Source organism: Centroberyx gerrardi, chromosome 4 (assembly GCF_048128805.1).
Source record: "Centroberyx gerrardi isolate f3 chromosome 4, fCenGer3.hap1.cur.20231027, whole genome shotgun sequence".
In the NCBI taxonomy this organism is placed as follows: Eukaryota; Metazoa; Chordata; class Actinopteri; order Beryciformes; family Berycidae; genus Centroberyx; species Centroberyx gerrardi.
In genome coordinates, this window is record NC_136000.1 from 24745313 (window position 1) to 24773312 (window position 28000).

Genomic DNA, 28000 nt, shown 5'->3' on the forward strand with positions numbered 1-28000 from the left:
ATTGTTTGTATGTTTTTGGCAGCCCAGTATATATGGCATCTTGCATGAAACACTAGCTATAAGCATACCATCAGCTACAGGGCTATAGCTGATATCATCTTACATAAGCCCATATGGATAGAAATATATGCAATGAAAAAACAAAACTTGTATTTACAACAGATGCGTCCCTATAATATTCTTTATTTTCCCTCTGGATCTACACGTTCGTCAATAAGGGCTTTATTTTGAAAGTTCTGACCGGAAGGTCTGCGTGTTATTCTGTCTGACTTGACACTAGCGCCGTGAGCGACTCTAGCCAACCCGGAACTTTTGAGTCGACCAATCACTTCTGGAAACTTTTCTCCGGTTGTCGAGCAGCTCCAGAGTTTCTCCAAGATCAAATCTCTCCCAGGAATGATTTAGTTATTTTTTGGGGGGAAACAGACTGTTGCAAATGTTTCTCGGCCCGACTGCGGCGGTTTCTGCAGGACAGTAGCCCTCGACTTGTCTTTTCAAACCAGGTAGGACGCAGCCGAAGAAAAAGCACTGCAGCTGACTCTCACATTGCTTGTGGAAACTTATGTCGACTCGTATTTACTAGGCTGTGACAGTAGTCAGCTTCTTTTAAATAAATACTAACAGTTCCGTGACCTTTATTTGCACTCATGCATTTGCTTATTTTATCTAAAACTGAGACTGGGGGTCGTGCAGCAGAATATTACTGTAGTTACTGTACTACTGTTACCTCTTTGGCTATCTTATATGTGTAAAACAACATCAGAGTATTGTAACAAACTGGTGTTATTAGGCTACATTTCAGTTTGACGCTTTCATTTTCTCTCTAGAAGTTTTCCTCAAAAAAAAAAAAAAAAACACTAAAATCTTGTAACATTCCTATAGACACTTACAGTGAGTCTGTGCTACTCAATACGGTGATTTTATTGTGACTTTATGGTATTTCTTTTTTTTTTCTTTTTTTTTTTATCTCCTACGGTATCACTACAATATTCCTATAATGCTGTAGGAGTGTGATATTTGAAATTTATTATATGTTCTTTTTCATTAGGGCTGTTATTTGTGTGTGCGTGCGTGTGTGTATGTGCGCGCGCGCGCGCGTGTGTGTGGACAACTGCAAGGGACAGTTTGCTTCCTGGGCACCCAGCAGCAGAATGTGAGGCCTATAGTCCCTGCTGGTACCGATGACAACAGACTTCAGTGTGTGTGTGTGTGTGTGTGTGTGCGCGCGCGCGGTGCCCTGTCAGGTTAGGAATTTCAGGCAGCTGAAAGCTTCCCCCTTCACACATCCCCCAGAGAGAGAGAGAGAGAGAGAGAGAGAAAGAAAGGGGGAAGGAGAGAGAGAGAAAGACAAATAGAGAGGGGGGGGGGGGGGGGGGGGGTCTGTGACTGTGACACACTTCTGAGTCTGCTGTGTAACAAAAGGTCTGGGCGTGCTCGGTGTGTTGGGTTAGACCACAGAGGCTTAATGAAGCTAACAGCTCATAGAAGAACAGGCACAGACAGCTGCTCAACATGCTGGACATTTGATTCTCTCCATCTTTTAAAGTGTAAGTTTTTAAAATTATGACCCCCCTCCCTGTCTAGAGTGTAGTTTGCAGTGTTGCTGTTGTATCTGAGAAGATGAGGGACCAAACCAGCTGTGTACAGTATATGACAGAGGTGAACTGACTCTAACATGAGTTTGCCTGTGTTGCAGCTGTTAATGTAATAATTTCCTATTAGTGAATGAGAAAATGTTATTACATTGATGGTAGGTAAACTTTATTACATTAATGGGAAATGTATTATGTGAACAGGATTAGTACGCCATCAGCTCCAAAAGGCTATGTTAATAATAGTTAACCGTGTTAATGGGCATTACCACGTTAACAGCTCTGACTGCACTTCTGGTTAAACGCAGACAGACACAGACAGACGGTATAGTTTCAGTTTCCACTTATTTCAAGAGACATCACAAACAGACGCAGACAGGTACGGACACAGTCTGACACCCACTTTAGTGGTGAGAGGTGAACCGCTCTCTTCTACCTTATGCTGAGATAAGAAAAGGAAACATCACGTCTTTAACATTCCTATTCATCAACATCTTTTTCTCCTGAGACTCACAAGGTTGAAGTGTACAACAAAGTCTGTGGTGGGTTGAGAATACTCTGACTCAAGAAATGCCACAACTTTAGTAATAATCCGACTTGCTTCAGCAAACAAGTGAAAATGTCTTAGAGGAAGGTTTTTATTGATTCAACATCTTATTCCCCTTATTTCTCATAGTTATTTCTTGCAACAGGTCATATCACCAGCCAGTGCAGTGAGATGATTTGACGTTGAACGCCGTGAAATAAGTTTGACAAGTCTGAATAAAAGTTACAGCCCTCGCTGAGCTTGTTATGCTTTTGCATTGAGGGAACGCACTGAGGCTCAAGGGACTAGATTAAGTTTATCCCTCGTCTTGTCGTAACGGAGCGAGAATGTCGGGGCAGGCGGAGTGCTACCCAGTCTTGCGTGAGGCCTGCGGCATGTAGGGACAGGTCATGAACACGGAGGAAGAGCGGTGCTTTGTCATCAGCCCGGGGAAACACAGTCTCCTGGAAGTCTTCTGGACTCTTCTGACTGTTTTAGCTCTCAAATCTGACTGATCTGAGACTAAAGTCTGCTAAAGTCTAGTGTTGTTTTCACCGAGCAGAACTGGTGTGCTCTACATTTGTCTATCAGTCCTTTTTTTCCCTCTCTTTCTGCTGAATGATCTCATGCCTGGCTGGGTGTGAGCACAGTTGAAAGCCTGATGTGTGTCTCCTGTGGATAGACTCGACTACAGGAGCTGCGAAGTCTTCGTCTCAGGAAACCCAAATACATTTACATTCTACCGTTTTACATTTTTGGGCATTTAGCTGCTGCTTGTAATCCAGTGAGTGACTTACAATGAGTGCAATCCTGGTATTCCTACTGGGGAAGTCAGATATCTTCACTCATACCCATCAAGTCCCACTTCTTGAATGCATTTCACTGTTCCATACCTGAGAGTGGCTGTTTTGAGAATTCAAAGTTAGTTCTCCTTTCACTCATCAGAGGGTGCAAATAAATAAATCAACTCAGTTTCATTTTGTGAGGATAGGTCTTCTTCAATGTTTACCACAGTATCAACCCACCAAGGGAGATAGATTGATTTGCAAGTTCTCAGGCATGGCAAGCTTTTTTTTGCTATAAGAAATTAAAACCATCGTACAGCCCACAGACAGGCGCGCAGCTTAAAACCCCCCAGGCAGTCTTTGTTATTGCAGAGATATTACCTGCCATTACCAGGAGCTTTTCCTTGAATTCGCTGACTCATAAGCTTCCCTAGAACAAATCTACTTTCCCCAAATCTCCTCAAGATTAAGGCTGCAACACAGAGTAAGAAATTGTGTTGTTATTTGTTGGCTAAGTAGTGAAGTTGACCTTTGAAATCAGCACCGTGTCGGCACCTCGGGGCCAAACACGGCTTCCTCGCCATCTAGGCCGCCGAAATGATCCAGAAACAAACTGTGATTGTTTTTGCATCTTTATGTCAACTGAGATCCTCACGGTTTCAGCTTCCCATCCACAAATAATCCCTTTGAGCTTGTATAATAAATACTTGTGCGTTTGCCTTGGCCCTGACAAGTCTCAATCAATCCCGCTGTGGAAAGGTTTTTCCTTCTGGCTTTGATGGCGGTCTTTATCAGGAAAGGTGCTGCCTCAGGGGGAGGGATGTGAGAAGACAGTAATGGTGTGGGGTTGTTTTGACAGGAGTATCACTTTGAAACCTGCAATAAAGTGCGAGAGCTTTCTTTTGAGAGCAGAGTGATTATACAAAGTATCCGAGAGGCTATACAGGGTTTTTTTTATTAATCACACCGTGCACAAGCAGGCACGAGCTCAGCCTCTTTTCTTTTTGTTTTGTTTTTTCATCATCAGCAGCCCAGGCGTATGCAGAAGAGTTTAGATCCAACTGTATTGTTTCCATGTGCTGAGAGAGCCAAGGAGACGGACAAGGAAGGGGGGAGGGGAGGGGAGCAAAACAAGAGCTTCTTCTGTGTCCTCTGGGAACGCTATCTGAAGGCTGAGGAGGAAGTGTGTGTGTGTGTGTGTGTGTGTGTGTGTGGGCGCGCGCTTGTGTGTATGAGCAAGCGTTACACAGTAGGAAAGGGGGTAGTTGAGCAGAAGAGAGAGTGAAAGAATCATAGTGCCAGTTCAGTATCCTGGTCTGCGCTACACAGAAACTGTTTGGCCGTCTCAGCTTTACTCACTGCACTGTAAATACACTGCGAAAGAGGAACATGTCCCACAACTTCATTTTGAAAATGATAGTGATAGTGAGTCCTTCACTAGACAGCTGGGTGGGTAGTTCACTATATTTAAAATCACTAAAGAAAAAAGAAAGAAAGAGAGAAATAAGAGAAATTTAGTGTCGCCTCAAAACATTTTTGGGCCTAATTTACCCATAGTTTTTCAGAAACCAGAAGAAGTTAACCCAGTTGTCTTTGAAAGAGAGCCCAGCGCTGATGAGGCGCTTTCTGTTCACTCTTCCATCTCCTGTATCTTTTACAGTGAGAGTGTCAAGAGCTGCCAAAATGCCTCAGCAGAAGGACATAGTGAAGATAGCCATCCAGATGCCTGGGGCGTACCCTCAGCTCATTCAACTGGACCAGGTAACACACACACACACACACACACAGATAAAATTTGTCTTGGTTACATACAGTCTTTGTTGGTGCATTTTCTCAAACTTTGACCCTGCTGGCCACCGTGCCTCTCTCTGACTGTAAGCCAGTCAAATCAAAGCAGCACAGTGGCTCTGGCTCTACATAGCCTAAAGCTTTATCAAATGTTTCACACAGTACCTGGTTCTGTACAGGAAATAGCATTGAAAACAGGTAGGGTGACCTATTTCTTTGGAAAATATATATTTTGTTTTGGCAGGTGAGCCAAAAGTTACTATAGGACACTGCTCATGTATTTATAGCATATACACTGATGTCCATACTTATGTGTGTGTTTCAAGGTGAAAAACTTACAGGGACAAAGACATACTCACATGGACTCTAAGCATTTCAGGTATTATATTGGAAAGCAAGATTGAGGAAGCAGTAAAATTAAGCAGGTCATTTGTGGCTTTGGTTTTGGGGGCCAATAATCTGACTGACTCTTTGTTTCACTCTGAGCTGTTTCTGTGTCTCGAACAATAACAGACAACATGAGTCTGGTACGCCTTTAGAAGATCAACGCTAAGGTCAATGCTGAAATGCTGACATCATTTTTGTTACACAGAATATTAGTGCTGTGATGTTTTTGGGAAACTGGGTGGTGAGTGTGCTATAGAAGGGCGGCTATCCTCACCTCTATACCAGTGTGGTTTGATACAGCTGCTGCAGCGAGAGAGATTTAAATTAGCCTAACAGCGTATCTGCCAAGTGTGAATATGATAAGTGTGAATGATGTCAATAGCTTTACATAGTTGGTAGAAGAGAAAGGGTGTGTTTATTTTGTTGTAGTTGTTGCTCACACTGGTACTAGGAAGACTGTTTGAAGACAAAAAAGGTATTTTGATGCAGCCAACAACTTGATGTCAGTAATGTGAAGGTTGAATAATTTTTTTCTTATTGAGACCCACATTTTGAATCAAGTAATTGCAGGTCTGTTTGTTGATATTGTTGATATCACTCAATCTCTTCACATCACTCACATCACTTGGGAAGGTTTGATCCCAGAGAATGGCTTTAACAGGTACTTCCTGGTTGTCTTGGTAATAGTTTCATGTGTGGACATTACACAGACTCGAACAGTTGGAATAAGCAACACAACTGGAACTGGAAGAGCCACTTGACATGGTGCTTTTGGTTTTTAATGAGTCCATGTGCTTCAACTAATACGACTTCAAGATTGTATTGCAAAGATCTTAAGCACACCACTACAAATGAGCGTTAAAGATTGTTGATTTTAATAGAAATGCTAATTTTCTCCTTTTAAAAGTTCTTGTTTTTTAATCCTTTAGTAGTAAAGTGGAGGTAACCATACCGGTACATTACAACAATTCCCGTTGGCCCAGCAGAATCCATCAAAAACTCCTCATTGGCCCGGCTGTATTCACCGTAAACTTGTGATTGGTTGACCTCCTGAGCCACCACTAATAACAGGGCAGCCATTGGGTCTACCACAGAACCCGAAGACATTTGATTGGTTGACCGCTGGGCTGACCACTAATGGCAGGATAGCTGAGACTCAGACATGGAAGTAGTCTGGCTTTTATTTACGTACTAAGAGGGATGCGAGTAGCAAGGGAACATTGTTCAGCAGCAACAGAAAGCGTGGGGGAGCTCTAGGATTTCCTTTTCTCAGCAAACTATATTTGCAGCCAAGGAGAATAGCTGTGGTGCTCTGATCCCATAACAGCATATCATTACACAAGTACGTATACAGTCCTGTAAGAGAAAATACTTTGATAGTAGAGTGTGCTAATTCCTGTTGTTATGACTTGCATGCATGCAGCAGGTGTGGGTTTTTTATGTAATGTGTGTGTGTGTGTGTGTGTGTTTGTGTCCACATGCGTGTCTGACTGCATCCTATTTTGTTGTGTCTCTGTGCAGAAAAAGCCACTCTCTGCTGTTATAAAGGAGGTCTGTGATGGGTAAGTAGATGAAGTGTGTGTGTGTGTGTGTATGTGCGTGCGTGTGTAAGACAGGTTTGTCTGTCTTGCTGCCTCTCTGCTTCTCTGTATGGTAATGTTTGGCATGGTTTATTCATTACATCGTATGTAATCCTCTGTATTAGTCAGTTTATATTTGTGTGTGTGTGTGTGTGTGTGTGTGTGCGTGTGTGTGTGTGTGTGTGTGTGTGTGTGTGTGTAGTTGGAATCTCCCAGGTCCTGATAACTATGCCTTGCAATATGCTGATGGAGTGCAGACATACATCACTGAATCGGTGAGTCACATCCATGTACAAATCGTCTTAGATCAGTGAATCAGTCTGGTAAATGTTTAAGCACATCTTAAGACATTTATCTACAGATCTGATTCAGTTCTTTCTAAATGTTTCCATGTAAATCTCTCTTTAACGGTTCAAAGCCCAGGAGTTTTTAGTGAGATTTATGTTTATCCCTTAATCAGTGAGTCACAACTTTGTCTCTACTCTGTATCCTGTCTGTCTTACTTTTGTGTGTTTTCTACCCTGTAAAGTCAAAGAACTTTAAAGTACTTGAAACTCAATTAAAACTGTACACTAACACTGCCTAAAGGCCCAGGTCATAACATGTGATTCATGCAATAGAAGTGTGTGAAAGAAAGAAAGGAAGAAAGAAAAGCAGCTGGAAATGCACTCAGCTGCCTGGTGTGAGAGACCTGGTGACCTTTTGCAAAGGTCCTACTGGAAGCCCCCCCCCCCCCCCTTATCTAGAGGTTAGGCTGGGGCTGTAGAGTCACTGTGATGCCATCAGACAGATTGATAGAAAGTTACTTTATCCCAGAGGGAATTTCAAATAAACAGCACAAAAATGGACTGCCATCAGACCAGTGAGACACACAGCAGGTATTTGCATTAAGCGCTCGCGCAGTGGGTGCAGAGGTGCTGAGCTGCTGACTTTGAAGTTGGTGAAGTTGTCGTTAAACGCTGATGTTTCAGTTCAAGAACAGCTTCTTGATGTGTGTGACGAGATGATGATCTCTCACAGAGACACTGGAGGAATCAGAAAGGATAGTCAGAAGGCTGTCACGGCAACGGTGACATGGAATTGACTGTTGGTAGCAAACAGTGCACAAGCATTTAAGTAACCCATCTTTATCTTAAATTCTTAGCAAAATGATGCAGATAAAACCATTTAACCATAGTTAAAGTAAGTAATTTCTATCATATTCTAATTTAGTGAAAGCCATCAAAGGTATACCAGCCAAATATTTTGTTATTCTATCCATTCAGTGAAGGAGTCTCTCCCGTTGTGTTTGTATTGGACCCCCAGTTCTGCTTGGCTGCAGTGATATTTTCTTTCAGTCTTGAGCCTCATCCAACCTCACTCTGTTTTTCTCTTTTTTCTCTCTCTCTCTGGCACTCACTTTCCTATGTCGCACCTATATAATGATTATATACTGTCTAAGCACTATGTGTGAGTAGTAATCAGTCTTAGTGTTTTTCTAGAGTTTGTAGGTGCCTATATTTGTCCCAGTGTGGTTTTGTGTGTGTGTTATTGTGCTGTTTATGTGTGTGCACAGGAGTCAACTGTCTACTTGTGGCCCACGTGTTTCTCTTCTCTGTGGTCTTTTTGTGTGTGTATGTGTGTGTGTGTGTGTGTGTGTGTGTGTGTGTGTGTATTATTTCTATCTGTGTGTTTCATTGTGTCTGCCCTGTGGTCTGTCTGTGATCGTGTGTGTCTATGTGTTTTGGTTCTGTTACTGTTTTTAAATCATTTTTCCTCTGTGTGCGCGTGTTTGTGCACGCGTATGTGTTTGTTTGTGTGTTGTAGAATCGCCTGGACATTAAGAACGGCTGCATTCTGCGTCTGACCAAGGCACCGGTGAGTCTGCATCTGCTAGGCTCTCAGCCACGCTCTCTTCTTTCACCTCCCTCTTCTCACATTCCTCCATCCCAGTCTCTCTCTTTCTCTCTTTCACTCTCATTGTCTATCTCACTCTCTCACTCCTTTACATTTGGCATGAGACTTATATACTTCAGAGTGAGTTACAATATGCAGAAACGTTAGAATAAGTCAGCATTGATGTATCACCACCATTGCAAGTAGCTGAGCTGCAAAGAAGTGAAACAATACAATGTGAATAAATAGAAAAGGATAAAGCGGTCACTTTTCAACTGTCCATGTGTCTAGTGTCTCTAATTCTATCTCTCTATTGCTTATTGTTGTAATTCAGCTCCCAGGCAGTCATAAATGATGTCAGAAAATTTCAGAAGATGCTAGACATGTTTACTGCTAATATCTGTTGCTTTTCCACTTGGATATTGAGTACGGTGTGTGTGATTATGCATGCATCTCTGTCTCAGTCCATGTTTACATGTGGGCGTGTATGTTTCTCCTTGTGTATTTTGTTAATTCTGGTGAATGTAGGGCCGCTGTGCGGAGGACTTGTACAAGGGCATCCAGAGCTCGGACTCCGGCGTGCGCTGTGATTCGCTGAAGCAACTGGCCAGCGTTTCCACAGACGTGACCTTTGCTCAGGAGTTCATCAGCCGAGACGGACACGCCCTACTGGTCAAGATAGTAGAGGACGCTAACGAGTCAGTGCTCCTACTTGTTTGTCTGTGTGTGTGTGTGTGAGTGTGTGTGTGCAGAGGGAGAGTGTGTGTGTTTAGGCTTGTTCATACTCAGCCCCTAAGCAGTCCCTCTCAATGTATTCATACCTGAGGATTTCTGTATGGACATATGTGCACATGTGAATATATGAATCCATATTTAAAATGAGGCAGAATAAGGAGGGAAGGAGAGTGTGTGCTGGAATGTGTGTGTGTGTGTGTGTGTGTGTGGGAAGGAGTGGGGGGTGCAGCAGAGCAGTGCATATTTTCCCCGGCTGCAGTGGAATGCTGTTGCTCAGATAGATACGGCTGGTACTGAGAGGTGAAGTGGCTGCTGCACATGTAGCAACATATCCTGCTATAAGGATTGTGCCTGCTAAATAATTAAGGCAGACACTAGAAGACAGTCAGATTCTGTAGAAGGAGATGGTTTCCTCCCACACTCGTTGGCAAGGCAGTGGGGTCAGAGCCTCTCAATTCGTTTTAGTTTAGTCCTTCACACCCACATTGTCCATCTTGGTCATAAGTAACATTGACAGACTCATGCTGCAGCATGCAGGAGCAGCACAGCTGGCTGAATCATGGGAGTGTCAAGGAAACGACACAATGTTGTGAAACTCACTCGAGGAACAGGTTTAATATAAGTAATATTTACACCTCAAGTTATCAGTAGTTGAGTCAGTAGTTGAGAATTACACTAAATCTGTGCTCTGGTTTCTCTGTGTGTGTGTTTGCATGCATAACTGGGTATTAGTACATGTGCTTGTCTGCATAGTATTTGTGTGTGTCTGAGTGTCCATAATATATCTTTGTGTGTGTGTGTCCGTCTCGGTCAGGGCTCCTGTGATCATGACCCACACATTGACGGGCTTCATGGAACTGATGGATCATGGGATAGTTTCTTGGGAGAACCTCTCTTGTGTCTTCATCAAGAAGGTATCTGTGCCCGCTGTCCCCCTGTGTGTCCTCTGTCATATTCATCAACACTGCTTTTTTTCACTGACTTTGCCCCCCTTGTCTCTCTCGTTTATCTCTCTCTCTCTCTCTCTCTCTCTCCTTCCATCCTTCTTTCTTTCTCTCCCTTCCTTCCTGCCCTCCTCTCCTCTCAGATTGCCAGTTTTGTCAACGCTAAGGTGGCGGATGCATCGATCCAGCAGGTGTCCCTGGACATCCTGGAGAGCATGGTGCTGAGCAGCCACAGCCTCTTCTTACAGGTCAAACAGGAAGTCACTCTGGAGAGGCTCATCGCTCACCTACAGGTGTAAGTAAACAAAGATATGGACTGGGTCATAGCAACCAGTCATTGGTTGATTTAACACATAGGACGTGTTTAGCCACACTCATTAGATATAGGAATATTGTTTTCTTTAAAAGCATTAGGTGTAGCATTTAAAGAAGACAAGCAAACAAGCAAGAGAAGATTGGCAGCATCTATCGGCTTCTGTGTTTGCCACCAGGTCAGATTTATTGGGAAATCTACTGTATTGCTTTATGGCACAAAGGTTAGTTAACTTTACAGCGCAAAACAGGAAGAGGCTGCTGTTCTTCCAGCACAAAATGAGCTAAAGCTTTCAGAGTTTCTCACAATGACCCTGATGAAGGCCACAAGCCGAAACGCGTTGGTCTAACAATAAAGTTGTTCTATATACTACAAGTGTTGCTGGAGTTTTGACCTTTTTAGACCTTTTTCCCTTCTCCATGCACCTTGGAAGTAGGTGAAGTTGTGCCAGAAACCCCTACAGAGTTTCTCACAATGGCAGATGGTGGAACGAGTAAAAGGGCGATGGAAAAATCACTTCCAAGACGTTTATCCTTTTCAGTAAAGTGAAAGAGTAAATGAACACATGCAGAGCGACACCAGGGAGAAGGATGGGGGACAAGTAGCAACATCCTCTTTGCGACAGGAAGCATCAGTGTTTATGGGATATGTGGTCTTCATTTTGAGAAACAGTAGCACTAAAAATACCGCTGGCGTGAGACAGAGGCTGCCAATCGTCTCCACCATGGTCTCATTTGTTTTATGGTTATTATACCCAGGTATCACAATGAATTCCACAATGATATATTGATTTTCACTTCCTTTTTACCCAAAGCACTGCTTTAGCGCTGCTTTTTATATACAGCTGTGGAACATTATGCAGTCACTTTGTCTCACACACTCCTGTCTCTGTTCTCCCTTTCAGGACAAACCAGCAGATACAGACAAAAGCCATGGCCCTTCTTATGGCCTTACTACAGACAGCTGGAGATGCAGACAGACAGGTACAGCGTCAGTCTGTTTCTGTCTTTCGAACATTCTCCCTGTCTTCCTGTCCTCAAGGCCTCACTAAAGACAGCCAAGGATGCAAAAGACAAATAGGTGTCTGTCTGTTTCGCTGTCTTTCTGTCTGTCTGTCTGTCTGTCTGTCTCACTCTGTCTGCTCCTCTTGGCTTTGCTGCAGACAAGCTTGAGGCACAGACAGACAGATAGGTCTTTCTCTCGCTCTGCTCTGTTCCTGCCTCTCTCTCATTGTACGGAAACAGTTCCTTCTTTCAGCCCCCCCATCTCTTTTCTCTCACACTCTCTCTGTCTCAGCTGTCTCTCTTTGTCCCACACACACACACTCTTTCTTTATCTCTCTCTTTCTCTCTCTATCCCCTTCTCTCCCACACACACATACATGCACTTCCTCACTTTTAGGTCAACAAATCCACCCCTCTTATCAGTCAGACCAATCCAAGAGCAAATCAGTCCCCAACAAAAGGAGGTTTGGTTGGAGATGTGTGTACCAGTGAGCGCTGGTTTCGTCACAGAGGTCTAAGTCCCACACAGAGTAACCCTCCTCCCGCCCACTAACCCGTTACTGACCGTACATCGCCACCCCATGTTAGAACCGTGTCATTGCACCTCATTCTGCCAATAAATCACTGAGAACCAACTGTCTTTTACAATGTGACAAAAGTTCTCCGTTTGTCTTTTCCAGGAGCTGTTTGCATTCTTGACCAAGAAGAATCTCCGGCAGTACATTTATAAAGTAAATCATCTACTTATTTACATTTAAATTCTGGTCTGCATTTGCCTTGACGTCGCTGGCAGCACTGGATCGTCCAGTGAATGAACCAGCACACTGACGCATTGAAGCTTGTTGTGGAAGATATTGAGTTATCACAGCAAAGTTTAATTTGAGTAAATGGTGATTATCTTTCTAGGAGGGCAGAGGAGGCTGAAAGAAAGATATGTAATTCATAAATTCCAGTTATATTGTTAGGATATTTTAGTTCCTCTAACGTCATTCCTTACACTGTACCAAAGTATTAAGTGGTAAACTATCTGTCATATTGTGGTTCTCTTTCTTTAGGACATTATTGATACATTTGGTTCATTACTGAATGATAAGGCTCACTACTACTGCTACCTGTTGTAGTGCTTCACACAGCACTAATGTATGTAAACTAAGCACCTAATCTAACCCCAGATTCAAGATTATCCATAACTCTGATTCAGTTGAAGATGTCGTTCTGTTGTTCCAAAACACAGTATCTCTAATCATCACTAATATTTCATGAAAGAAGACTTTGCCGTGCTGCAGTTCTATACATTCAAACATTACTCAAGAGATAGCTAATGTAACCGTGTGCCGTTTCACTTCTACAGAATATCATCCATAGCTCTGGTTCGGTCGGGGATGAGATGGCCCACTACCTCTATGTGCTGCAGTCGGTCACCTTGAATCACCTGGAGCCTCGCATGAGGACGCCTCTCGACTGTTACAGCCAGGTGGGCCATGACGCTGCAACTGCTAAGTCAAGTTAGACCAGTGGTGTAATTGTGTCTAAAACATTGCATTTAAATTTAGTAAAATTTCTGGGGGGGCAGACCCCTGACCTTCAGTTGCCCCCCCCCCCTGAAATTTTACTAAATTTAAATGCATTTCCTGCAATTCTACAGACTTTGGCATCACTGTTGAGCTTCTTGAATACAGTAAAAGACGAAATCACCTTCACCAAAAAAGGAAAAAATGCTACGTGACAAACTATTGGCCTAAATTTTGAACACAATTAAAACTGTTTTTTAATACCATCCTTTTCTCTATTAGTTATAGATTTTTTTATTTTACAGTGTAATGTGGCTACTTGGAAAAAAGGGTAACTACATAAATCTTAACAATGGAGTAAAGATCAACACAACCAACTATCCTACATGAAACGTGCATGAGTGCACACATATTACATTCTCTTGTTTAAAGACCACTAGCATTGTGTTGTGGATCTGTAATGCTCCATTAACTTACATTTTCACATCTACATGAGAGCAAGCTAATGTAAAAGCACATTACAATATAATCCAGAAGATAATTAATGAGAACTTCAGACTGATGTAACTGTGTGTGTGTGTGTGTGTGTGTGCTAAATGTTATTGAAGTGATGCATCTATTCAAACAGCAGTCACCATTAGTGTGTGGCTACAGGTGTTTATGGTCCAGCTATTAGACAGCAGAGCTGTTTTTAAGTCTTTTGGTGCAAGTCTAAGTCAAGTCTCAAGTCACTTGAGACAAGTCTCAAGTCCAGTCACAAGTCTTTCAGGGCAAGTCGCAAGTCATGTCTTACTGTAAGTCTTCATAATTGCAAGTCAAGATGCAAGTCTTTCAGGTCTGTGAATGCTGACCATGCCCATTACAGTGACATGGGACCAGTTCTTGTGTTTTTAAAGTTTTCCTTTCAAAGCTTTTTTTAGAACATGACATTAGACAGTGGATAACACCATGATAGCAGTGATCCCATGTACAGAGAGTGAACGGATTATTTTTCCACCTGACTTCTAATACCACTGTCCCTTGCAGTTTGAGGGCTTTTATTTTACAACATTAATTTTGCTGGTTAATTTGATGCCCACTCTTCAGGTTCAGAGGTTCAAACACAAGGCAGAGTCCAGTTTGGGATGAGGTTGGGATGTGATTGGCATGCTTGGTGATTGATGACATATGTGGTTTCGATAGTGAATGTCCCGTATCACAAACAAACTGAATGACGAAATGAAAGATGACATGGTGTATGAATTTGGCCGAGCACCAGGATACTGTGCGTCGGCCGTATAGGATTTAGCAGACATTGATCTGACCGTATTTCCTATTGCAAATTAATTTAATGACTCAACCTACAAAAATTCAACATGAATTTGGTACGGAGAACTATGTGCTGTATAACCTGTCAAGGAAAAAAAAGATCTGTGTGCCCAGATTAGGTCAGGTACACTGGTATACAGGTGGCTACTGTTGAGGAAGACAGACTTTGTTATTTGTGTGAGCTTAATGAGATTGAAAATGAGATCCATTTTGTTTTGTATTGCCCACATTATGATGATTTAAGAATGAGACTGTTTAATAAAGTGGAGGGAAAAATGATCTACTCCTTATGCAGGACACAGATATACTGGCATGGTTGTTTGAACACAAAACCTTTTTAATTGCTGACTATTTAGAAAAAGCTTGGGCTAGAAGGAAGACAGCACTGTATAGATGAGATTATGTGCTTCTGTTTTTTTCTTTTTTCTTTTCCATGGGTATTTGTTCTTGTCATATTAGGGGTATTATAGTACCGGAATGTACTTAATGTACTTAATGTGCTTACTGTAATGAATTGAGTATTGCTTACAGCTATAATATAGCAAACTGAAATTTTGTTTATTTTATCAGTGTCTTGTAATCCCATGTGGGATGGGCCATCTAAGTGGCATGACACCTAAAGAAAAAAAATTCATTCATTCAAAAAATTCATTCATGCAAGAACGCAAAAAGACAATCAATTGTTAAAGTGAAGATCCAGATTCAGTCGAGGCTGTCAGACGCGACAACCTCTTCCTCCATTCACAGCGACCTGCTGGGTGTGTGTTACGCGCGCCACACATCCGAGCTGTTTATCAGGATTGCGCAATTGGGAAGGACAATCAGAAAGGGAGGAGAGTGAGACGGCCGCGGAATAAGGAGACTTACAGGGAATTCTTCACACAAATAATTATTTTTTTTCCTATCAGACATTGTTGGACAAAATGGACTACTTGGACAGCTTAACTCGATTCATATACATGTATTATTTATTTTCTGAGCTCAGCCACACAATTTCTCTAATTTCTCTGAGTTGTTCGCCACTTTCATCCCGGTGCAGCTGGACCGGCTGGAGGCTTGGTGGCTGTTAGACAACATTTAGGCCTATATCACACACGCGCACGCACACACACACACCTACGAAGCATGTGACATCCAATTGCACATCAATTTTGACTTATTTTACATACGTCTTTACATCTTGAAAAGTTTGACTTTGCATGCATCTACAAGCCTACTCCAAATAGAACTAAAGTTCTACATAATAGGCTAAATATCATTTCAAATAATCGCAGCTCATTCAATCGGAATCAATCAGAACACGGCTTAGCTTCCCCATTCTAACCGATTATGACATCATTGGATGGAGCTGGACTCTGCTCTACCAATCAGAGCCTGTCTCAGCTGCACTGATGACATCACAATCAGAATTCTGACGTGTTTGGTCGCAGCAGCTCAGGGCATAAAAGGCCCCGCTTGAGGTCTTGAGCTTCAGACCTTACCACGGTAAGGTCTGCTCCCCTGGGCGCTGGTAAAGCTGATGCTTGGACCGGGCAAGAGGCTCTCTTTGGGAACCTTTTCACACGGTCCTCATTTCAGACCAGTAGCTATTGGACGCTTGATGGGCGTGTTTGGAGACTTTCTCTTAAGTTTTTTTTTTTTCTAGTTAATTTTGATAGTTTGGACCAGGTGGCATGGCGGTTCGTTGAAGAGCTGGTGGTTGGTACGAAGAGGTACGGTTCGTGTCCCGCTGGAGCCAACCTGCCAGCCGCACCAAAGGTGTGGTCTGGCGGTTAGCGATGGCGGTTCGTTGAAGAGGTGGTGGTTATGAAGAGACGTGGTTCGTTGAAGAGCTGCTGGTTGGTACGAAGAGACACGGTTCGTGTCCCGCTGGAGCCAGCCTGCCAGCCGCACCAAAGGTGTGGTCTGGCGGTTAGCGATGGCGGTTCGTTGAAGAGGTGGTGGTTGGTACGAAGAAACCCGGTTCGTTGAAGAGCTGGTGGTTGGTACAAAGAGACGCAAACCCGCCACCCAGTCCAAACTATCAAAATTAACTAGAAAAAAAAAGAAGAACTTAAAAACAAATCTGGCACGAGAGACGCGAGAGACACCACCAACCTCCCCCTACGACCTACCTGAAAAGTAGCTTCACCAGCTACTTTTCCTGAATTTCCCCAAGGGAATTAATGCTATCTGATCTTATGTTATCTTATAGGGTTGTAGGCCCTTGTCAAAGTCCACAGTAAGAGCTTTACCAGGGGCTCCAGGGAACGTGCTGGGTGCTGCTGCTGCAGCAGTACTTTTAAGACGGGTGGTATTAGTCAGTAGTGGCAAGCAACAACACTGCTGCTGCTGCTGCTACTACTACAGCTGCTGCAGCAGTACAGGCCTAGTAGTGGTAGTTCCAGTAGTTCTCATTACAGATATCTGAAATATTTTAAAGTAGCATTTTGGCTAGTCATAATGTAATGAGAGATACTGTAAATTAGCATTTAAGATATCTCATATGACCAACCGAAATGCTAATTTAAGATATTTTTTATTATATTATGACTAGTCAAAATGCTAATTTAAGATATCTTTTTTTACATTAAGACTAGTCAAAATGCTAATTTAAGATATCTCATTACATTATGACTAGTCAAAATGCTAATTTAAGATATCTTTTTTTACATTATGACTAGTCAAAATCACAAATCACAAATATCAAACATCAAACACAAGGCAGAGTCCAGTTTGGGATGAGGTTTGTCTTCCAAAAAAGTTGAGATATTTTCTCAGGGCGCCATGGTCGCGGCTGAAAAAAAAGACGCCTAGCAACGCGTGCGCACTGCGACTGCGCTGCTCTCGCTTTTCAGCGCGTCTCCAGCGCGCCCACATTGAAAATAATGGATTTGCGCGGGCAAAAGAAGCCGCATGTGTACTGTCAATTTTATTAGGATTTGGAATCAAGTCTCCTATCTTCGGTAGTTTCATAGTTATGGCTAAAAACGATAATTGTCTAATGGTGGAAATCCCAGATTCAGCCTGGAATGTCTGATAGCAATGCAAGCAAAATCTACTTTTTGTGCACCTAGACCTGTTACTCCATACACACTGCTGGGATTATAAAAGTTACATGCAAGTGACAAGTACAACTGTGACCAGTACCAGGCCAACTAAGGCATTTTGAGTAGGATTAGCTTGGTACATTGCTATTGCATTGTCATTAGTAATTCTTTTCTTCCGTCTTAAGATCTTATTAGGCAGTCAATCCCCCTCAATATGAAGAATCTGACTTTGAATCTAGCTTTGGCCCGTAATCACCTTCCTATTGCTCAGTAGTGTAGATGGAGCCCTTATTACATCAGTTTTTCCAGATAGCATACAATGATGACAGGCAGAGAAAGAGATGTGTGACCGCAATATCATGAGCTGCATTCAAACCTGTTGCAGTCACAGAATGTGGACAGTTTCCCCATTAACTGTCAGTATATGGGCAATTTACTTGAATTTACTCAACTGTCTCTCCCTGTTCAGGTTCAGGCAGGTAGCGCTGTCAGCATAGCCAGGCTTCACTCATTTCTCTAGTGCTGGATTTTACATGAAGTAGATATGTAAAATCAGGTTTCATTATATTAATACAGACTAGGTCAAATGAACCATTAAAATCATCAGATGAAGAATATGTGTGACAGTGAAGATAGAAAATAAAGCTGTTTCTCTTATAACCTACTTAATCGTTTAAGTCCACTCAACATGCACACAACATCCAGTAAATGTCCATCTTTTACCTTATTCTTTATAAATGTCCCCCCTCTCCCTCCAGGAACAGCGGGACATCCTTCATGGTTTGCGGCAGGCGGCGTTTGAGACGGAGAGCGAGAACAGCCTGAGCCACGAGAGACGACGCTCGCTCTGCGCCAAGGAGTTCAAGAAGTTGGGCTTCTCCGTAAGCCTCTACTCTTTATTAGTTTCTATCCATCCATTTATTGTCATTATTGTTGTCAGTAATAGTATTAATACGAGGATAATATCAGGATTCATATTTCTATTTGTATCAGTGTGATTAGTGTTGTCTTCGTTAATTTCCTTACAGAACAATAGTAACCCTGGTCAGGACTTGGTGCGAACCCCTCCTGGTCTTTTAGCACTGGACACCATGTTTTATTTTGCCTCACGCTATCCTGACGCCTACAGTAGGGTGAGCACTTTTTATATGTCGTTTATTCAATAATTTGAAGAGTTTAAAGTGTTTAAAGTGATATTTCCATGACACAATATAACTTATATAACTTAACTATAGCTTTGTAAGACTTTTTGGGCAGTAAACCGTCGGCACTTGTTCTGGCTGTGTATATTTACCACTGTTTTCTGACTGTCTTTATCTATAATCAAAAACAGGCAAAATCACTACATGAAAAATGCGACTGTAAATAAATAAAAAAAAGCATAGAGCACTCGATCACAGCAGTTCATTGTCGTTCTTATGTTATTCTTATATTGATAGAATTTACAGTCCACAGCAATTGCATGACCACTGGGACAGCAAATACTGAATGAGCACACACATGAGGCTAACGTGTTTAAAAGCTATAAATGTTAAGTTAAAATCTGCTTTAACTTAGCTGTTTTTGTGACTTAAGTGTCATGGTTAGACTCACGTTTCTGTGTCATGCAATTTCATATCATAATGCAGTGTTTTTATCAGTCTGATAAAACACTGCATCATGACAGAGCCTTGACTTATAGAGGACAAATTATGGACTGTTGAGAGTTTTCATTTGGAATTTCTCTCCCTCCATCAGTTTGTGTTGGAGAACAGCAGTAGGGAGGATAAACACGAGTGTCCGTTTGCCAGGAGCAGTATCCAGCTCACGCTCATCCTGTGTGAAATCCTTCGCATCGGAGAGCCCCGTAAGTCCACCTCCAACCTGCTAGTACAGCCTTTACCACAACTCCTGGTGAAACCCCTCCTGTAACTGAGGATATTATGTTTCCTCCATCCCTTCCTCCACGGCAGCCTCAGAGACCGGGTCAGACTACCACCCCATCTTCTTCAGCCAGGACCGGCTGATGGAGGAGCTTTTCTGTGTCTGCATCCAGCTGCTCAACAAGACGTGGAAGGAGATGAGAGCCACACAGGAGGACTTCGACAAGGTACCATAGCCTCGCATAGCATAGCATAGCATAGCATGGTGTGTCTTACTGCTCAGTACAGGACACCGCAGACCTTGAAAGAGCTAAGGTGCCATGCAAGAGGATTTTGGCAGACTAGGAGAACCTTACACTCACCTCCTAACTTTCTTTTCACTTTGATGGACGGAGCATCCCTTGAGATTTGGAGGTATGGTGACCTAAGATTGAAAGATCCAACCCAGAACCGAGCTTTGAGGCCCAAACTCCACCTCCAGTCCCATTTTATATTTATTATGGTAATATGAAACATTTCAACACAGCATGGCCTGGCACAGTACATCACATCACAGTACATAGATGACCTGGAATGATGCAGGATGGGCTCCACCCCTCCACCCCAGCAGCTCCGCCCCAGCAGCGTAAAATCATCTTTACACAAAGATGCTGTTGGGAAAGCATGTATGTGCAAACTTACATGGGCAATAAACCAAATCTGATTCTGACTAAGGAGTGATAGATGAGATTTGAACCAGGTCTTCCATGTAGGAAACCAGAGAGACTTGGGAGACATTTCCCCCTTGCTAAGAGAGATATTTAAGCTTATACGGTCTCAGGCATGCCAACTCTGCTACAATGGCAAATAACTGCTCAGTCGTTGGTCCAGAATGTCACAGTGGCATGTCGACTGTCACGGTGTGTGTGTGTAAATGGATGACATGGGTATTTCATCTGGTATGTCAGATCTAAGCCTCCCCTGGCCTGAAAAGGTCTGCCTCCTGCCAGCTACTAAACAAGGTCAAAACAAACCCTGTGGTGGAGCAATGCAGTGCTGCTCAGTACACAGACCCATTTGTGGTAGCCCACCGTAATTTCAGATAGGCCAAACCACAAATATGATTCCCCAAACTGATAAACTAATGTTAAAAGTGGTCATCCCTTGCATGCAAACTCTTTTTCACGTCTTTCCTCCATGCCGCTTGCCCATCTGGGCCTGCGACCATAAAAGCCACATAGGCCCCTGTTCGGACACAGATGGATCTGGTCAAGCGGCAGCCTTTTACTTTTTATAGTAGATTTGTGTTAGTTTTTAGTGTGCGGAAACACAGTAGCAACAATACCATGGTGACTTTCTATGGGTGCTTTCTTATGCTAACCACTCTCTGCCTCCCCCACAGACAGAATTTAGCACTCAGGAACACAGAGTGACCTTACAACCACAATGTTAGTTAGTTGTACTGGCACCATGGAACTAGTGTGAGTCAAGACTTCAGCAATGGGGTCAGGTCTGGGAAAAATATTGAAAAGCCTGTCTTCCTGAAAGGGAGAGCGGCGGAGCTTTTGTCTCGAACGGCATTTCAGCCGCCATCAACAAAGTGCCCGCCCGACGGTCATAAAACTCGGCGACCTTTCGACCTTTCGGGAGCGGGCCGGTGTCCTGAGCGCCGGGCCAGCAGACCGGCCTTTGTTTTCGCCCGCGGCCCCCTACCCAGGGTGCTTTGGGGCAAGGACAAAGGGGCATTAGGTGGACAAAGAGAAGCGTGGTGGGCGGCAGAAACAGAGGGAGAAGGAAACAAGGAAAACAATGCGCCCAGAGCATCAGCAGTAATTGGACAACAACAGAGAAAACCTCTGGAAACAATATGAGAGAGAGAGAGTTGGATGGATGAAGGGAACGGGGGCAAGAGAAACCAAAGAGAGGGAAGAGAGTAATGAGGAGGGAGAGAGAGATCGGTTTTGTTGATTGGTTAGTTCAGTGGTTACATGAAATTATGGAATATTTGATATCGCAAACTTAGGTTTGGGAAGAGTACAGGAATTCAAAATGTTTTAGACCTCAGTTTGGCGGTCAGTCTGTTAGAGGCTATGTTTAGCCGTCACTCATGTGCATATCTCTCTCTCTCTCTCTCTACCCATCTCTCTCTTCTCTAATCCCCCCCCTCCCTCCCTCCCTCCATCAAATCGCCCCCTGACTGTCATGTCGATTTTTGGCGCTAATTATTCCCTCGCTGCCTGCTGCTGGCAGCTGGTCTATGTTTGTCCGCGCACGTGTGTGTTTGCGTGGGTCCTTACACCCCCTGTGATAACCGTCATCCACGCACACACACACATACACACACGCTGCAGGGTTTTTAGGGAACAGGGACAGCTGCCAGTCACCATTCCTATTGGCTAGTTCAGCTAAATGACAGAGGGGCCGGACAGGGGTGTGTGTGTGTGTGTGTGTGTGTGTGTGTGTGTGTGTGTATATGTGTGTGTGTGAGAGACTAACAGGGTGTCTGTTTACAAAACACCCACAGGACTGCACCTCTCCTGTCATATAGGTGATCTCTCTCCCTCTCTCTGTCACTCTTCTCCTCTCTCCCTCACTTTCACTCCTTGTCATCCCTCTCTCGCTTCATTTGTGTTTCTTGACAACGGGTGGAATTCAGATTTGGATTGAAATATTTGTGGAAATAGAGTTGTGCTTGACGGACGAAAGATGGAGGTGAGATTTTTTTTTTCTTACTTGCTTGGAATGTGTTCTTTTTTAATTTGTAATTGCTTAGTGAATTGAGCTTGGACAGCCCATGTCAATCATCCCTGTAAATGTGCCAGGCGGCGCCAAGAAAGTCCTTTTTACTTCCATAGTTCCAGGCCAAGTTGTTAAAAATTTGACCACTTACAATAAAAAATATTACAAACACGAGACTTAACGTGACAACACATGGTTGATGGGTGTGAAGTGACTGAGGCTGGTATCATGTAAAAGTTGCTGGACAGTGAGGTTATTTTGGCTCAGGGGGCTTGAGCAGGGTGTCACAATGTGAAACTCGAGTCGCCCGTTTTGTGTCGCTGCATTTTCACACAATATAGAATGACAGTCTGGATTTCACTGCTGTCAGATGGATTGGGCTACACTTGTTCTCTGTGGTCGTAAGCTGCGGTCAGTTTGGTCACATTAAAGCCATTGTTGGATGGTGGGGAGGTGTTTGTGTCAGCCAAGGGGCTGCTGTACCCCCCCCACCCCCCACCCCACATTCAAATCTAGCTAGGAAACTGTCTGAATTCTAGTTAACTTATTATAGTGGGCCTATGTAGTTGTGTGGACAGGTCTCTCCTAACTGAACAGATCTGTACTGAATTGGTCTAGTTACGTGTTAGTTACTAATTAGTTGCTCAAACTGTGTGTGAACAGGAATGATCTAGGTCAGCAGTGCCATTTGTGTGTGAGAGAGAAGAGAGTAAGACAATTAGCTGGCATTGGCTTGGTGGAAGCGCTATTGATTTTTATATAGATTTTCCGCAATTTACAACCGTGGCCCTGATACTAAAGGGAGCTATAGATTTTACACTCACGCAGGCACACAGCTTGACCAAATGCCCTGAGCTCTTGTTTTGGGGTGACCAGGGTCACCCTCTGTCTCTCTGTGTAAGCTTCACTCTAACAAGTCATGCAGAACACAAACACACACACACACACACACACACACACACACACACACACACACACACACACACACACACACACAAGGGGTGAAGCTAAAACTGAGTCAGTGGCACAACAGATATGCTAATATAATATATAAACAGCCTGGACAATAGGGTCAAAGGTCATGATTAGGGGTTAGATTCATATCAACAAAAATAGAGCTGCAACGATTAATCGATTAATCGATTAGTTGTCAACTGTTAAATGAATCGCCAACTATTTTGATAATCGATTAATCGGTTTGAGTAATTTTTTAAGAAAAATAATTCAAAATTCTCTGATTCCAGCTTCTTAAATGTGAATATTTTCTGGTTTCTTTACTCCTCTATGACAGTAAACTGAATATCTTTGGGTTGTGGACAAAACTGATGGACATTTTTCACCATTTTCTGACATTTTATAGACCAAACAATTAATCGATTAATCGAGAAAATAATCGACAGATTAATCGACAATGAAAATAATCGTTAGTTGCAGCCCTAAACAAAAATGATACTCATATACACTAGTAAACAATATAAAATGCACTTGTACTGACTGTGAGCAAATGAAAACAAACTGGCTGCTGATTGGCTGCCTGTAACGCTGCTCTACACAAAGTGGTAACATCTAAGCTTCTGTAAACCTTTCCTGCTGTCTCTCCGCTGCCTGAATAATTAACTAGTCTAAGTTAGTTGAAACTTAATGTGTGAGATACAGCAACTTTGAGGTCACCAAAAAGAAAAAAATGAAGACCAAGACAAAAAAATAATTCTACCATAAACCTCTAAATCTGCTCTTGTCTCTTTACTGGATGTTTCACACAGTACCTGATTCAATGTACGACATCGCTTTGAAAATGGGTAGGGTGACATATTTCTATGAAAAATGTATATTAATTATTTTGGTCGGTAAAAATGATTCTTGGCAGGTACATTTTTCTTAGTTTACCAGCCCTTGGTGGGTGAGCCAAAACATTTATTTTGGACATTTCAGAGGTTAAAGCAGTCAATTGTTCCCAGTGTGATGAGCCGTGTCCTGATTTCTGCACTTACCTAGTGATACAACCTTTCACTGATGAAAGAATCTCCCACCGTGGGATCCATTAAGTACTGCTACTAGTAGCACTACTATTCTCCAGAGTAATTGTAAGAGAATAGGTACAACAAAACTCATAGTCCTCTCACTGTCATTTCCAATTCATTCATTCAATCCATCCTGCTAGCCCGCTGCTCCACATCCCCCACGGGAGCAGATAACTAGGACTCTCTGGAGCTCTTTAAAACCAAAATCTCTAACTCCCTGGGAAAATGTGACACAAGTACAGATGACCAAAATGTTGTCCAGTGGGATAACCTATCTGGAGCTGGGTATAACTCTTGTCTTTCTCTGTCTGTCTCCGTCCGTCCTTCCCCAGGTGATGCAGGTGGTGAGGGAGCAGATCACCAGGACGTTGTCCAGTAAGCCGACCTCCCTGGAGCTCTTCAAGAACAAGGTCAACGCTCTCAACTACAGCGAGATCCTCAAGCTGCGGCAGACAGAGCGGCTGCACCAGGAAGAGACTCTCGCTCCACCCGTACTGTGAGTAGCAGGATTCACACGTCCACCTCTCTGTGCGAGTCATTTAGTCTCATATCGAGTCTTAAAAATCTTCCTTTTCTTAAAAGAAGAGATAGATTCTGCCAATGCAGGTGAGGTAATTCCAGTTGTTTTCAGTGCAGTTTCAAGTGTAAGAGTAAGGCTAATCAAGAAAATGATGCTTGAGTCAAGAAACTTCTTGAAAAAAGCTAATTTGCTTTGGAAAACAGTTGGAATTATCATTTAAAACAGTGAAACAACATGGCGTCTGCAGCACAACCTGATCAAACTGTTCCTATTGACGACTCTGGTCCAGGTAGTTTCCACCCCTATGGAACCAGCTGACAAGCCAGTAGCCACTGTCCTCTACTGTGGCTCTATTTGTTACCAAACAACGTGAGTGTGACAGTGTGCTGCTGCCACATTAGGGGCCATCCAGCCATGTGGGGTTTATTCTTGTCTGTACTGTGATCCCTATTCGATTTCCCATCAAAATATGATGAAGACAGGGTTGAAAAACTGTGGTCCTGTCAGCTGATGTTGGCCTTTATTGGTTTATGTGATGATTTGTGATGTGTTTTACTGTGCTTTTATGTCATGTGATTTGTGTTGTGTTTTTACTGTGGTTTTATTGTTGGTTTGTAAACCCTTTCTGCAAACCAAAGTTCCGTTTTCAGGACAATAAAGTTTAAGAGTTTGAATAACAAAGAGGATGAAAAAACTGTGTGACAAAGCATGCTGTTAGATATTCTTTGAACAGGGATGAATGTCTTCTAGGCTACAACACACATAAGTTTCGTTGAATAACTGTGTGTGTGTGTGTGTGTGTGTGTGTTTCTCTCCAGTGAACTCAAAGAGCGTCTGAAGCCGGAGCTGCTTGAGCTGATCCGCCAGCAGAGACTCAACAGGCTGTGTCAAGGCACTCTGTTCAGAAAGATCAGCAGCCGACGCAGACAGGGTGAGACGCACGTGCGCGCGCACACACACACACACACACACACACACACACACACGCACGCACACAGGAAAAGGACTGTACACTGTGCCTTGTCTCACTAACCTTGGTCTGTGATTGGTTTGTTGTTGCCAGATAAACTGTGGTACTGTCGGTTGTCGCCCAATCACAAAGTGCTTCACTACGGCGACGTGGAGGAAGACATGGACAATCCACCAATAGAAACGCTGCAAGAGAAGAGTGAGTATTATAGTATATGGGTATTAAGGAATTAAACTTAACATTTTTATCTTCTCTGTTCAGTACTCTTATTCTCCTCTCCCCTCCTCTTCTTCAGTTCCAGTAGCAGATATCAAAGCCTTGCTGACAGGGAAAGACTGTCCTCACATGAAGGAGAACAAAGGCAAACAGACCAAGGTCAGCGCTTATTATCTACTAAAGTCATGGTTATCTTCACCCTCCACTGCTAGAAATTAAATGTCTTAACGGTCTAAATGTGTTTGTGTGTTTCTTGGTGTGTCTCACTGTAGGAAGTGTTGGACCTGGCATTCAGCATCACGTATGATGTAGAAGAGTACAGTCTGAATTTCATCGCCTCCTCCAGAACTGATGTGAGTCGGATGTGAGATGTGAGAATCTGATGTAAATGTTTGAGTATATCCAACATACTTACTCCCTCATCCCTCCATCTCCCAGTTCTGCCTGTGGACGGACGGACTGAGTGTGCTCCTGGGGCGGGACATGAGCAGCGAATCGATGCGCAGCGAGCTGGAGATCCTCCTTTCCATGGAGATTAAGCTCCGCCTCCTGGACCTGGAGAACGTTCCCATCCCGGACAACGCGCCGCCCGTCCCCAAGCCGCCCAGCAACTACAACTTCTGCTACGACTTCAGCCAGGCCGAGCAGTAGTGTGTGTGTGTGCGTGTGTGTGTATATAAGTGTGTGTGTGTGTACATGTTTGCATTAAGAGAGGTGTGTGTGTGTGGTGAGATCTGACCTGTGCATCCATGCACTTATTCCTATAACAGATTTATAACCATGGTAATGGATTTATGTGGCCTGTTTTTATAAGTCCGACATCCAAGTGAAACGAGGAAGTGATGAAACTCTTGGAAATGGTTTCTCTCTATTGAACAACAATCATTCAAGGTCTGAGTTGCTACCAAAAAGATAATTGACTGTACTAATGCTGCAGAGTATCACTCCTCCTCTGTGATCAGAAGCAAAGGCCTTACAGAAATGTTTCAGTTCAGTATCTGTCGTTCCTCTTCCCTCCTTTCCACTCATCATTCCTCCTCATTCCACCAGTCTTTAGCTCTCTGGAAACTTGGAAAACTGCGATACTTGATCCCATACAACACAGCAGATCTACTCCAGTAATGGTACTTCAAGACCGTTTTGTAATCATTTTGATATTTCTAAATATATATGAAATTATATACAATATATGGAATATTCCTGTGTGCATGTTAATTAGTGTAGCTGGGTATTGCTGGTTGAGGCTCTCAAGCTGAGATGATCTGTCGCACAAGAAAGGTCAGCTGCTTCTGGTGTTAATATCAATAACTGATCTTAAAGCGTTCAGCTTTTGTTTGGTTCTTTCCATTCAGTTTTGTCAAATTCTGCTCTATTTTTAGTCGCTAATTTTTATCGATCACAGGTTTGAGTGTGTTTCCAGGCATTAACTGGACCACACTGGTTTCCCAATTTGGCTTGACAAGAGGTAGCTTTAAATAATCATCTTTGAGGTACGATATGGTACGCGTTAGTCCTCATTATCAACATATTAAGGAGAAATATATTTGTATGTTGTGTCCTTGGTATGGATCCCCCGTGGCTCAAGAATGATTGATTGCTCTGGAGCATATATGCTCCCAAAGGTCCATATGAATTTCAGTCTCTTATGAAATGTTATAATGTTGTTGTTTTTGCGGTACCTGGGTATTTAGCTTTCTGACAGTGTGAATGATGCAGACCTGCGTTATGAACCAACCTGGCATTTTGTTTTGTTTTTTACTGTAAAACAGTAGGAGTAATAGGCAATATCAACTGTGCCACAGTAGGCACAGTAAAGTCTAAACTAGTTTTTGAAAACTTGTAACAAGTTTTATATTATACCAACAATCATCCCTGTAAATCTGTCTTGTAGGCAATCAGTGACCTTTAGATTTCTCTGAGCAGACTTGGATCAAATCCTGAATTAATTCTGAAGTGGATGAATTTTATTCTGGGAATATTGATTACTCTTGCATGGTGAGATTGAGCCTATATACACTCCCACCCATCTGGCATTCAGTGCTGATTACTGATACTCTGCTGATACTCAAAGTAATTGAAAGGATTTTAATCAAGAATTGGCCAAGGTCTATATCAGAGAGTGTGTGAGTATTTATTGGGCATCATCTTCGTATGATTTGGGTGATTTCAGTACATGCCGCAGTCATGACTGTCCACTACAGTGCATTCCTGACTTAACACACACCGCTCTGTGTTAATATTCCCTTTGAATCATGTGCTTCGCAACCAAGATGGGTGACTTGACATAAATAAAGACAGTTTGATTTATACTGAAGC

At 42.9% G+C, this 28000-nt stretch overlaps 1 protein-coding gene across 2 annotated transcripts; it reads left to right on the top strand.

The window, feature by feature from the left end:
* Positions 1-346: 346 nt before the first annotated feature.
* elmo3 (engulfment and cell motility 3) lies at positions 347-27998 on the top strand. 2 transcript variants are annotated; one of them, XM_071914924.2, is made up of 21 exons: positions 347-503; positions 4564-4664; positions 6600-6640; positions 6861-6933; positions 8465-8515; positions 9062-9231; positions 10083-10182; positions 10356-10507; positions 11430-11508; positions 12210-12260; positions 12881-13003; positions 18136-18258; positions 18406-18510; positions 19115-19223; positions 19330-19466; positions 24311-24474; positions 25317-25429; positions 25562-25666; positions 25764-25843; positions 25957-26037; positions 26123-27998. In XM_071914924.2, exons 2-21 carry the CDS (start codon positions 4587-4589, stop codon positions 26333-26335), a joined length of 2148 nt encoding a protein of 715 aa, XP_071771025.1. In that variant the 5' UTR covers positions 347-503; positions 4564-4586; the 3' UTR covers positions 26336-27998. The 2 variants fall into 2 exon arrangements, with proteins under 2 accessions (XP_071771025.1, XP_071771026.1); XM_071914925.2 differs by lacking the exons at positions 347-503; positions 4564-4664; positions 6600-6640; ... (10 more) ...; positions 19115-19223; positions 19330-19466 and adding an exon at positions 21807-21930.
* Positions 27999-28000: the final 2 nt, after the last annotated feature.

Bases quoted from the DNA above. Each gene is read 5' to 3' on its own strand.
- elmo3 (XM_071914924.2), top strand. From the start codon at position 4,587: ATGCCTCAGCAGAAGGACATAGTGAAGATAGCCATCCAGATGCCTGGG. The intron at 8,516-9,061 runs GTGAGTCTGCAT...TGGTGAATGTAG, and splicing joins TGCGTCTGACCAAGGCACCG to GGCCGCTGTGCGGAGGACTT. The intron at 25,844-25,956 runs GTCAGCGCTTAT...GTCTCACTGTAG, and splicing joins ACAAAGGCAAACAGACCAAG to GAAGTGTTGGACCTGGCATT.